The sequence below is a fragment of the Lampris incognitus genome, chromosome 8 (assembly GCF_029633865.1).
Source record: "Lampris incognitus isolate fLamInc1 chromosome 8, fLamInc1.hap2, whole genome shotgun sequence".
Classification (NCBI taxonomy): Eukaryota; Metazoa; Chordata; class Actinopteri; order Lampriformes; family Lampridae; genus Lampris; species Lampris incognitus.
In genome coordinates this window covers 31108001-31121368 of record NC_079218.1, presented here as the reverse complement: position 1 = coordinate 31121368, position 13368 = coordinate 31108001, and the positions used below count along the sequence as shown (strand labels likewise).

Here is a 13368-nt window from a genome sequence, read left to right as displayed (position 1 = left end):
TGACGGGGCCTGGGCTGTGCGTCATGCTGCCGAGTAAATGATGATCATTACAGCAGAGCCCTGGCACACATTATACAGTCAAAAGCAGGTCAGGAGAAGTCAGGGGTAAAAATCCAACACGAATTTATTTTGAGAAATGATTTTCCACAGAACTTTTCAGGTCAATTCCAACACAATGCACGTTTACAGTGACGTTGCCGTTTGACTTTGCCTATTACAATGGCGAACTGCAGTCGTCAGCTCTTGAGTAAAAATAGTGGAAATACACGGACTTTAATCCATATTATGCGTCGCTGTTGATAAACAAACAGTTATTTTTTTAAGAACCAGTCTTATTAGCTGTCAAACCAAGCCTTGGGGGTTGGCTGTAGGGCCCCGCTGAAAACAAGAACGAGTACCAGACAGTCATTGTGGTGCATACTTAATGAGATTCACAAAACTTTACTTGAAGTGCATTATAAGGCGCATTATACATAAACGCATCCCATTGTAACATTGTAAGCATATCAGAAACCTACACGCAATGTAACAAATCTTAAATCTTTATAACTTTGCAGTGAGGTTATCAGTTGTACAAATACCCCAGAGCAATAGTTTTTAATAGGTTGCAACCCACAGCAACCTCAATGCAGGGGGCTGGGTATGTGGATGTCAACAATGAAACATCTTTTTTGGGGGGAAAAAATGCTTGAAACCAGAGCACAACACCTTTTCCTTTGAGGGTACAAGAGAGCAAGTATTTGTGTAGCCCTGGGAGCCCTACCTTTCGTATTTTTTCGTCATCCCTCCTAGGTCCGTTTTCATTGTCTCGATACTGCATTGTTGAACACTATAGAGAGGTTTGATGATTAAGGTAACGGAAACCCATTGCTTATTTTACTGCGCAAAATATTTGGTTGGTCTCCCAGCAAAAAACCACAAAAAAACAAAAAACAAAAAGCATCTTCACAGCACGGCAGGAAAAAGTTTGGGAACCCCTGCCATAGAGAAGTAGTCCCCCACTATGTTACATGGATGTCTCGCAGTCTGCCAGTTTTCTTTTAACCACCAGCTGATTTCAACCAGATGATTAATGATCAGCTGGTGTATTGGGTGGCTCAAATCAAAACCGCCAAGATACAAAGTTGGGTTCCTCTACCTCGGAAAAGTTAATCCTCATTGTGTGTACAGTATTGTGTATTATCTTTTGATTACCATGCACTGACAATGTGTTCACAATGTTCTTGCGAGACCTTATAATGCATTACAAATAACAGTTCAAAAAATAAAGTGTTACTATATGTTTCTCTAGGAACACTTGCGCATGAGCATCTTTGATGACACTGTGGGGTTAGGAATATTAACTTTTAGGCCAGGACACATTCTAACAGTCCCCCTCTCCAGGCTGCCCTGGTCCATTTAGAGACTGCTGTAGTTCCTTTCCATCAGCAGGGGCGCCGCAAGGCTGCACACTGCTGTCAGCTGTCAGCTCTGCGTCACTGTGAGTGTCGCTATCACCGATCGCACCACGGCTTTGTTTGTTATTCATGTCTATTTCACCGTCATTATGTTTAACAGGTTCATCGCTCTGGGTCCTGTTGCCATGGGGATCGTCACTTGGCATGGGATCATCGTCGGGGGCGGGGTTGGTGACCACGCCCAAAAAGAAAGGGGTCAGGGATGCTTCGTCCACAAGGGCAAAGATGAACGGTGAGTTAATGGAAAAAAGGGAGATGGAGCGCATGGTGGTTACCACGGTGGTTGCGGACGCCTCAACCCCTTTCTCGCACAACTCTATCCCGCTGGCGTGGCGGACGGCTGTGACCTTCAGAGGGTGGTCCGAGATCCCCGAGAGGTCAGGACCAGAGAACAGAGAGCCTAGGCCTGAGAGAGAGAGAGAGAGAGAGAGAGAGAGAGAGAGAGAGAGAGAGAGAGAGAGAGAGAGAGAGAGAGAGAGAGAGAGAGAGAGATGAGAGAGAGAGAGAGAGAACGTTAGCTTTAGAAGAACGGGAGGAGCTTGGTATATCAAGTCTTTATTTCATCGCCAAACTCAAAATCCATCCATCCATCCATTATCCGAACCGCTTATCCTGCTCTCAGGGTCGCGGGGATGCTGGAGCCTATGTTTTAATCGTTTCTCCTGAGAAAGTCTTCTTCAACAGTAACCATTAAAAGGGTAGTAAACCTTTTTTTTAAATTTATGTATTTGTTTGTTTGTTTATTTATTTTTAGATCCCCCTCCCCTTTTCTCCCCAATTGTACCCGTCCAATTACCCCTCTCTTCCGAGCCATCCCGGTCGCTGCTCCACCCCCTCTGCCGAACGGGGGAGGGCTGCAGACTACCACATGCCTCCTCGGATACATGTGGAGTCACCAGCCGTTTCTTTTCACCTGACAGTGATAGGTTTCTCCAGGGGAACGTAGAGTAACAGTCGAAATTGGGAAGTGTACCTTCAAGACGCCCCCCCCCCGCCTTTATTTTCTCCCCAATTGTATCTGGCCAATTACCCCGCTCTGTTTGAGCCGTCCCGGTCGCTGCTCCATCACCTCTCTGCCGATCCGGTGGGCGCCCCGAACGACCAAAGGAGGCGCTAGTGCAGCGACCAGAACAAATACCCACATCCGACATCCCACCAGCAGACACGGCTAATTGTGTCTGTAGGGACGCCCGACCAAGCCGGAGGTAACACAGGGATTCGACCTGGCGATCCCGTGTTGGTAGGCAACGGAACAGACCTCTTTTAAGACGTACTTGCCTGGATGCTGGAGAGGCAGCGTCATCAGACGGCGCCTTGTGTTCTTTGAGTTAGTTGAGCGGCACGCATGCTGTGAACGGACGCATGCTATTAACATAGCTCCTGTTTTCGTTTGCCTCTCAACTCAAGAGTAACGTTTAGATTACGTCTGGCCTCTGTTTTGTTCATGTATGATAAAATAGTAGCCGTACAACCGGGCTTGGTAAGGTTGATGTGTAGTAATAAACGGCAAGTTTTGTGAAATCCCAGTACTTGTGTGGATACGAGTTTCTGCCTATCTTTCTGCCTTCCCAGTCCAAGCTACCTCAACCAAGAAACACGGACCCAAACTGTTACAGTAGCACGTGGGAGGATCACGCTATTCCCCCAGTTCCTCCTTCCCCCTGTACAGGCGCCCCGGCCGACCAGAGGAGGCGCTAGTGCAGCGACCAGGACACATAACCACATCCGGCTCCCCACCCGCAGACATGGCCAATTGTGTCTGTAGGGACGCCAGACCAAGCCGGAGGTAACACAGGGATTCGAACTGGCAATCCCCGTGTTTGTAGGCAACGGTCTAAAAGCGTAGTAAACCATTTATGACTCTTTTTTTTATTATTTTGAGCTGAGAACAAGCAAAAACCAAAACTGCATCACGTGGCTGCTTTGAGGGAGAAAATGTATGCTGTCTCTTCATGGTGGCTTGGACCATCCACCTTGGCTGTGTTTCTCACCCATGCTAGTGAGCGATTCCTGGAGTTCCTGACGATATTGCAGTTTAAACTTGGGTAGGTTGACCTGCATCGTTGTCTCCTGAGGTAGCCGTCTGTAAAGGTCGGAAATATTCAGTTTGGGAAGCACTGATGACACATTCGCTCTTCCTAGCAATGGCATGACAACCAGGAAACTAGTGTTGCCCTTGAAGGGAAAGCTGGCCACCTGCATGAAAGAGAGAGAAAAATCAAATTCTGGAGAGTGGGCTAAAGAATTATAAACTGAGGAACTGGATGAATTGTCGACAATGTTGGAAGATGGAAAGACAAATTGCAAAGAGTTTCTTGATATCGTTCTTATTTTTTTCTCTTGAGAAAATCTGAAAGAATACTTATAGGGGCTGTCTCGTAACTCGTACATTCCAACCGCTGCCAAGAATCCAGAGCAATGCTGCACGCCAAGTTTCAAATGCCACATGCCTGCTCACTCCCTTTTTCCTACATCTGGAGGGCCACTGTGTATGCACACCACACATCTGCACTACAGGTCCAACTTTCTTTCACCTGGCCCCAAAATGGAAGAGTAAACTTCTGTTTTCCACCAGGGCACCAGACTTCGTTTAAAAAGGACCTAAAAATTATTGTTTTTGCAGGCCTTCCTTAAATCATAGATTATATCTAAAAATGACTGTAACACTGTCTTATAACATTGTTCTGTTAATTTTTGAATACCCAATTATTCACTCAGTATTGATGATCTACCTGCTGCATACTTACACATTCTGCAGTTGACATGACATACACTCTTGTGTATAATAATAATAATAATAATGATATATTTTTATAAAGTTTTTGATGAAATGCTTCACAATAACGGTAGCTAAAACACCAAATATAGGGAAAATTTAAAAAAAAAAACAACGGTAAGAACAAGTAAAAAAAAAATGCAGGAAACAAGGGTGACATGATATGATTACAATCCAGTGCTCTAAGAGGCCTTTCGGTTAACACACCAAAACATCTGCTGTCTTTCTTGCAATCCACTTTGGATAAAAGCATGTTTTAAATGTGAAACTATAAAATGTAAGGCTACATTCATGACAATCATTGTTTATTAAACTTACTGGCACCAGTGGTGAGTCATTGCAATTGCAGTGGTGTTGGAGCCCTCCCAAACCCTAAGAGAGGGATCTGGCAGTGGACTTACCTCCAACTCCTCCCACCAGAAGGAATGACTCTGACCTTAACCACTCCGAACCCATACCTAAACCTAACCAGGAGGTGGGAGGGATTGGATCTGTCCGCGATGGTGCTGCCAAACTCTTGAATCCGAGAGTTTTATTCCAAATGAAACATTTCCCACTGATGTTGCATCAGCACCTTCCCCACCTCCAAACAAGCAAACAAAATGAAGTTGAACCTGAATTCCAGCTACTGATGTTGTATTAATTGGTAAAGTTTCTCTACAAGCTTAGTTGACCATATAGTATGCTTGTTAGCCACAGCGACTTAGCTTTTTCTTCAACCAGAACAGTCCTACCAGACAGTGACTATTAAAATGGGTCTCTTTTAAATACACCAGTGATAAAAAAGTATAAAAAGAATACTTGTTTGCATGTAAATCTTCATAGTTGTAGCTTTCAAGAGAATTTCAAGAAAATAAAGCCAGAACCTAAAGACTTTGGAGTAAGCATTGATATTAATATTGGGGCTGATTGTGTTGATGATTTAGCATTAAGACTTTGGTTCTGGGTTTTCAAATGAGAAAGTAAAATGTACTGCTGAATACAGGTCCCTAGAATGACAAGTTTTGGTTTTTATCTCAATAAGTGACCTTTCTCGTTCTGTCCTGTTTTCCATTTTTATCAAAGCAAAATCCCTTAAAGTGGCTAGCATCAATACTAATATAAAATGTTTTCCTTATCAGCCAATCAGGAGAGTTCTTTGCAAACTGCCATCAATCAGTCCATCAATCAATCAGTTTGCGTGTTCACGAGGCCCTTAAGCAAAAGTGAGGGGCAGATTCTTTTGTAGTATGATTTCAAAATATAATTAGTTAGCTCTTGCTAACTTCCGCTCAGAGTCATGTACCCTCACTTTTAAGGAAACTAATCAGAGTGAACACCTAAAAACTTGGGGTTACCTGTGCCTGCAGTTCTGCATCATCCATCAGGCGGAGAGGGTAATGAGCTGACTTCATCATGTCCACTGACACTGCTTTCTGGACATCCAGGTAGAACGCTCCTTTAGAGGTAACCTGGGGGTCAAAACGGGTTTGCCATTCACCTGAATGAACCAGAAAGGAAACAGAAAGGAAACAGAAAGGAACTGGTACCACTTTCACTTTTCATATAGAATCAGAACCAGAATCTGTTTCATTTGCTAAATAAATTGGCCCATACAGGGAAATTGTCTTGGTTGGTTGCTTGTGCAAAACAAAACATAATTTAAATAGGTAATTACAGATAATTACATTCATGGGGCAAAAAGTGTCTTTGCTATATAGCACAAAATGAAAAACTAAAACGTTGGCAAATAGGAAAAATCTACACACGGTGAACATATCCTGAAAACTGATTTAAAGTGCAGAACATTTTAGATGACAGTTGAAATATTTTAAACTGCTCAGACTTAAGACCTGAGCATGCTAATCTTTTAGCGCTGTCAGTGAAATGCAGCAGTGCCTTCTTGCTGTTGTGAACACTGAAAAAATAATTCTGCTCTGAACAAAAGAGATAATGTGGCTCAGTGGAACTGATACTATCACCCATGAAAAAAAGGTATGCTTATTGCACGGTTAAATGTTCGAAAACAATGGATTCAACAGATATCTGATAGACATGTGACCACAAGACATCCACATGTCTTTAGCTCTGGAAAACTCTATGCTTGTCAAAATATTAGCTTTCAGACTGAACCTTGTAGAAAGCCCAAAAAATAATAAATAAATAGAATAACACACTACAGACTTTTAGTTAAAAAGGTATTCAGTGACACAAGCCACCAAAAACAGGTCAAAATCATTTCTAAATCCTTTTTAACAAACCTCTTGAAACTGCAATTCAGGAGGTTTACATACAAATAAAACCCTTTTAGATGCTTTCTAGTGCTGCCATATTTAAGACAAAAGTTAATCCACACATTTATAATTATGAATGTTTTTGCGCTCGCTCATTTTAATGGTTACAGCCTTTACCGTGTAAAACGATATGGTGTTGTACATCCTCACCATAGTGGCCAAATATGGAAGAGTAAAGTGTAAGACAAACGACTAACCTGTTTTACCAAATTATACTACAACATCAGTGGGTAAAACTCAGGTTTACCCATCACTTGAGCTTTAGATTTTAGGCTTACAGTGAACTTCACTTTACAGATCAGCGGTTTTGCATGCAACAAAGAGCAAAAAGGTTAAGGGTCAGAATCTAGGACCGTTATAATATGTCTCTTAAGAGGTCCAAAGAGAGGGAAAGGATTTTTCAAGTTGAAAAATACCATCACCCCTGCTTAAAACACCACTACGTGCACCACTATCTTATTCTTCTTGACTTGGCTGCTATGAAGTGTTACGTGCCATATCATTTTTCCCAGGAAAGTCCTACTTTGCCATAACCATTCAAATGTATAACTGCAGATGGGTCCATGGTTTTGATATTCAAAGATCAACTATTGTCTTAAAAAGTATCTAAATTAACATTTGGCTGTGTGTAAATCTCAAGGTTAGTATGTTGTTTCTGTGACAGGCTTATTCAATCTAGTAAATGGCCTTTAACGGGGCAGCCTACCTTTAAAGTACACAGCATTAATGAGCATGAGCACTATGTCATGTGGAAGGCTTTCCAGGAAGTTAGCAATGTGGCCCTCAGTGGCGTTCTCTACCCATTGGTTAACTTCTTCCACAGACACCAGAGGGGCGGGCACTGACCCATACCTGATGGAGACAACACTCTCAAAATATCCCACTTCTTCTTTGTCAAGGTATTTGAATGATTTACTGAGCAAAAGCAGAACTTAGCTGTATTTGGGAAACAAGTAGGAAGGAACAACCTGCTGTTGCTGCTGGTTTGATAACTTTTGGCTTCTCTGTTACTGTCTGTACTGTTACTGATATGTTATAACATTAACATACACTCATTCTGGTAAAAAACAAAAACAAAACAAAAAATAACAATGAAACATTTCACACTTCTCTATATAACTGTTTTTTTTTCTTGTGCTCAGAGCAAGTAGTACCTGGCCAGAGAGTCATCCACAAAGGAGACCCTCACATCAAACCCTGAGAGAGAGAGACAGAGAGTGAGAGAGCGAGAGAGAGAGAGAGAGAGACAGACAGAGAGAAGCATTGTAGCAAGAGATAGAAGGAGTAAAATGGAAGATTAAATGAAGCAGAAAGAGTAAAGAGACAAAGAGGTTGGGAGAAGAGAGAATACAATTTTCCAACAAAAAACAGTTTTTCTGAAAAGAAACACTTTAAATTGAAATTCTCTCTCTCTCTCTCTCTCTCTCTCTCTCTCTCACACACACACACACACACACACACACACACACACACACACACACACACACACACACACACACACACACACACCTGGTCGCAGATACATGCGTGTGGCCACGTCCAGGAAGGTGTTATTCAGGTGTTGTAGCAGGCCCCCAAGGATGTGATGGTAACATGGCTCACTGTTGGCATGAAGACTGCTCAACAGCAGCCTCTCTGTCTCATTGCGGGCACCTAGGAGAGAGAGAATTCAGTCCTGCTAACTTGTTTATAGTGGGGAAATCCAGGCTTATTCATTGGGGCAAACAGATAACTGTGCAAACCACAAGAAACAGGCAGACCTAGAGCAAGCTGTGCCAGGGCCAGAGACACACTTAGAGGTGATATGATGACATTTGGCTGCTGGGAACCAATTGACAGCTTCTGTAGGAGCTGCAGACCCAGCCGCTCTATGGCTCCTCCCACTACCTGGCGGGCCTCAGGGCTGAACTGCTGTGCTCCTCCACAACCCCCATTCTCCTCCTTCCTCTCCATCTCATCCTTCCCCCCAGAAGTTATGGCATCAGGTGATGAGGGGACAGTGCTGGCCTCCTCCTAAAAGCGCGGTGTGAGGGCAGAGTGGCAGGAAAGGAACAAGATAGGGAAAACAATAATGATTTGAATTTTTTTTAAAAGATTTACCGAGAATATGAAACTGGTCTTAAAAAAATTATACATGGCATGAAAATAGTAGAGATTAGTTAGAAAACGTTCCTAAAGGTCTCTGAATTAACAAAATAGTAATTTGGGAGAGAACAAAAGAGGGATTGAAAGACATACAAACAAAAGGCAGATATAGAAACAGACAGACAGACAAATGCTAAATGGGCTATATCTGATGAAAGATTGTTAGATAGATAGATAAATAAATAGAAGAAAGAAAGCCACTTTATTTTATCATTTTACAGGTTACAATGAAATGTGTCTTCTGCATTTAACCCATCCTATTGTATAGGAGCAGTGAGCAGCTGCAGCACCCAAGGACCAACTCCAGTTCTTCTTTCCATTGCCTTGGTCAGGAGCACAGACAGGAGTATAGATAGATAAAACCCTAACATGCAAGTTTTTTTGATGGTGGGAGGAAACCGGAGCACCCAGAGGAAACCCACACAGACACGGGAAAACATGCAAACTCCACACAGAAAGGACCTGGGACGGCCTGGGGTTCGAACCCAGGACCTTCTTACTGTGAGGCAAGTCAAGTCAATTTTATTTGTATAGCCCAATATCACAAATTACAAATTTGCCTCAAGGGGCTTTACAGCAACACAACATCCTGTCCTTAAACCCTAGCATTGGATAAGGAACAACTCCCTAAAAAAAAAAAGAACTTTAACCGGGAGAAAAAATAGGAAGAAACTTCAAGGAGAGCAACAGAGGAGGGATCTCTCCCAAGATGGACAATGTGCAATGGATGCTAAGGCAACAGCGCTAACCATTGGACCACCGTGCTGCCCGATAGATAGATAGATAGATAGATAGATAGATAGATAGATAGATAGATAGATAGATAGATAGATAGATAGATAGATAGATAGATAGATAGATAGATAGATAGATATGAATATGAAGATATGAAGTCATCCTCCTCCTGCATCTTAGACATCATCCCCACTAAGCTGCACAAGGAGGTATTTTCAACTATTAGGCCCGTTATTCTGCAAATTCTTAATAATTCTCTGGCCTCTGGTTCTTTTCCAGTTTTAAGCATGCTATTGTTCACCCATTGCTAAAGACACCTAATTTGGATCCCCTGTCCTAAAGTAACTAGAGACCAATCTCTAAATTGTCTTTTTTATCTAAAGTTCTGGAGAAATTAATTTCATCTCAATTGATATCTTTTATGAAAATTAAGAGTGTTTTTAACAGTTTCCAGTCTGGTTTTAGAGCACTTCATAGTACCAAGACAGCTCTAGTTAAGGTTAATAATGGCCTACCGCTGACTGCAAACAGAGGTGACTGCTCGATATTAGTTCTTTTGGACTAAAGTGCTGCCTTTGACACAGTCAATCACAGTATTCTCTTACATCGCTTAGAGACTTGGGTGGGCATCAAGGGCTTGAGTCTTGGTTTATTATGCTCTTACCTCTCTCCAAGATAACTTTTTTTTCTGGGTAACACTACTTCCATGATGGCTCGGTTGAGTTGTGGCGTCCTTCAAGGCTCAGTTCTTGGCCCCCTTCTGTTTTCTATATACATGCTGCCTCTTGGCCAGGTTATTCAAAACCATGATATGTTTTACCGGTAACACTTTAGTACGGGGAACATAAAAAAACTTAATTACTAATGAATTAGTTATGATCAAGATGTCACTTTAGTATGGGGAACATATTCTAAGTAACAAAAACTTAATTTACAGTAATGTAACACTATTAACACTTATAGTTTTGTGTTTTGTTATGTAAGAACAGACCATATTCATTAAGTGTTAGTAAGGGAGAATAACTGTTCTTGTGGTACTACCGCCTTATAAAGTCCATACTAAGCAAAGCATATTGAGATGGTACTACTAATAAGCAATAATTCTGAGGTTATAGAGGGAAAACTCATAGTTAATGGCTTACTGGTTGTATAATAAGGCCATGCAGAATAAGGCATTAATGAGTACGTAATAATGACCAATTAAGAGCCAATATGTTGCTAATTTGCATGCTAATAGCACCTAATTAATGGTGACTACGTTCCCCATACTTAAGTGTTACCATTTTACCATTTTTACGCTGACAACACTCAGTTGTACATGCCACTAAAACCCACAGATCCTAGTGACCTAGCAAATCTCTCAACTTGCCTCTCTGACAATAAAGCCTGGATGCCTCAGAATTTTCTTAAATTTGATTATGATATGTCTTAGGTCATTCTGTTCGGTCCCCCAAATTCCATCAGCCTTTTGGTACTAATATTGGTGATCTGTCAAATAGTCTTAAGCAGGCTGCTAGGAATATTGGGGTAATATTTGATGCTAACCTCTGTTTTGATAATCAAATCAAATATGTTGTTCAGTCATAGTTTCTCCAGCTAAAGGTAATCTCCAAAATTTGGTATTTCTTTTATCAATTGCCGATCTGCAAAAAGTTGTATGTGCTTTTATCTATTCTTGGTTTGACTATTGCAACGTACTTTACTCAGGTATCAGCAAGGGCTCCCTCTACCATCTGCAGTTGTTATAAAATGCCACTGCTCAGCTCATTACTGGGACAAAGAGGCATGACCATATCACTCCTGCACTTGTTTCCCTACACTGGCTCCCTGTTAGATTTCGAATTGATTTTAACATTTTATTGCTCACATTTAAGGTCTTAAACGGTCTTGCTCCTACATACATTTCCAATTTATTGACCTGGTATATGCCCTCTCAACCATTAAGATCCACAGATGGAGCCCTGCTCGTTATTCCCAGGTCATGGTTTGTCAAGGGTGATCAGGCTTTTGCTGTTAGAGCCCCACACTGTGGAAATCCCTTCCTATTGAACTCAGACAAAGTAGGTCTTTAGCCTCTTTTAAATCTCGTCTTAAAACCTTTCTCTATGTGAAAGATTTTAAAAATGTTTGATATGTGTTTTTTATTTATTTATACAGTTTTTATTTTCCACTCTTATTTGGTCTTAATCTTATTTTTGCCTTTTCTTGTTTTATCTCTTTGTAAAGCACTTTGTAACATTGTTGTATAAAAGTGCTATATAAATAAAAGTTATTATTATTATAATTATTATTATTATGATAGATAGATAGATAGATAGATAGATAGATAGATAGATAGATAGATAGATAGATAGATAGATAGATAGATAGATAGATAGATAGATAGATAGTCCAAACAAACAAGCAAACATGCATGCATAGAGGCGTATGAGGATGTGTGGTTGGCTGGTATTGAATTGAAAAGTTGGGTTTTTAAGTTTAGGCAATTGGACCTCATTTTTTAACCTGGAAAAGCATTGAGAATAATATGAAACGGATCAAAAAGTTTAAGTTTGGGGTGATAGGTGTTCAAAAAACTGCAATGCACCAAACCACATAGCATCTTCTTACAGTCTTTCCCAAAGAGCAGACTCCAAGTAGCAGGAGAAGAGGTAGACACAGCTTCATTTCCAAGCAACCAACCTAAAAAACACAACAAACTATATTATTCGTGTTTCACTCATGTAATGTTATATGGCATTTGTATGGCACCATGGTTTGGTCCTTGTTCAATTTAAAAGGTGACTATCTTAGAAAACTATTTCTATTTGAATGTGAAAATTATGATGTAAATGACTGAATACACCATAATCATTTTTTTATGGTAATCAAGTGTTGGAAATTTTGTTCCTCTAACTATTTCCACTTAATGGATTCCATTCATTAGTGTCAAACTCTATCATTACCTCAATTGTTTTGTGAAACTGCACTGAGCCATGGCTGCAAAAACCATCAATCAATCAATCTATCTATCTATCTATCTATCTATCTATCTATCTATCTATCTATCTATCTATCTATCTATCTATCTATCTATCTATCTATCTATCTATGTAGCTATTTTAGGTTTCAGGCGTGTTCAGAGTGTTTATGGGGGATATTGACAAGTATTTACCAGGGGAGCAAAGGTCACTCTTTTAACAAGCAGCAAACATTAGCTTAAATAGACAACCCTCGTTGCCCTACAATAAGGGTCTGTTTAATAGTGCCAGCATCTTCAAACACATCCAACTTATTTATTCCACCTGAGTAGAATATAAAATGCTAGAGTAACCTGCTACAGCTACATAGCCATTAAATTGCATTCGAGTGTGTTAATGTTCTTGTCCTTTCTTAAAAAAATGAATAAATTTCTGTATACCAATACAAAGTAAAATTGAACAAAAGCTTTGAAAGGGAAAAAAAAAGCAAAAATGGTCAGGAACTCACCCAGTCTGTATTTGACGGAGAGGCAGATACTGGGAGAGAGGGAGAGAGATGGTCAACGTTTCCTGAGCCTTACACTTGTGCTCCCGCACTCCAAAAACTCACATCCCCTCTTGTCGGCCAGTTAATATTCAAGCCTGGATTGACCAATGGCAGTCTTTAGTCACCGCTAAATGTAAATATAACAACCCATACGGCACATAGGTCAGTTTTTTTTATACCAATGAGCGTTAAAAGCTTGAGCTGTGATGCTTTAGGAAAATGGAACACTTTTGGAGGGATATAAATGTGGGGTCACTCAGATTAAATCTCGTCCAGGAATGCATGCCCATATGTGCACACAAATGCACACAAAACATGCACATCTGCATACAAATATTCACATACACAAGAAAGCATACCTATACATACATGAACAGACGTATACACACGTATTCACACATGCACACACACACACAACAGCACACATCTGCAAGCACACATGCTCACTCACACAAGCCTAATGTGTGTAATACTT

The 13368-nt window shown here is 40.8% G+C and overlaps 1 protein-coding gene across 1 annotated transcript; it reads right to left on the bottom strand.

Moving 5' to 3' along the window:
• Nucleotides 1-114: 114 nt before the first annotated feature.
• Nucleotides 115-12907, bottom strand: serpinf2a (serpin peptidase inhibitor, clade F (alpha-2 antiplasmin, pigment epithelium derived factor), member 2a). Its single transcript, XM_056285159.1, has 9 exons — nt 12855-12907; nt 11997-12068; nt 8267-8519; nt 8016-8159; nt 7661-7703; nt 7213-7358; nt 5571-5713; nt 3449-3653; nt 115-1863 (listed from the first exon to the last, which is right to left on the bottom strand). Exons 2-9 carry the CDS (start codon nt 12051-12053, stop codon nt 1364-1366), a joined length of 1491 nt encoding a protein of 496 aa, XP_056141134.1. The 5' UTR covers nt 12054-12068; nt 12855-12907; the 3' UTR covers nt 115-1363.
• Between the last annotated feature and the right edge of the window lie 461 nt (nt 12908-13368).

What these genes read in the sequence shown, in the direction of transcription:
- serpinf2a (XM_056285159.1), bottom strand. Translation starts at nt 12,053, where the DNA reads ATGAAGCTGTGTCTACCTCTTCTCCTGCTACTTGGAGTCTGCTCTTTG. An exon ending in ACGCATGTATCTGCGACCAG is followed by an intron (nt 7,704 to 8,015) that starts GTGTGTGTGTGT and finishes TCTCTCTCTCAG; the next exon opens with GGTTTGATGTGAGGGTCTCC. An exon ending in TAATGCTGTGTACTTTAAAG is followed by an intron (nt 5,714 to 7,212) that starts GTAGGCTGCCCC and finishes TGGTTCATTCAG; the next exon opens with GTGAATGGCAAACCCGTTTT.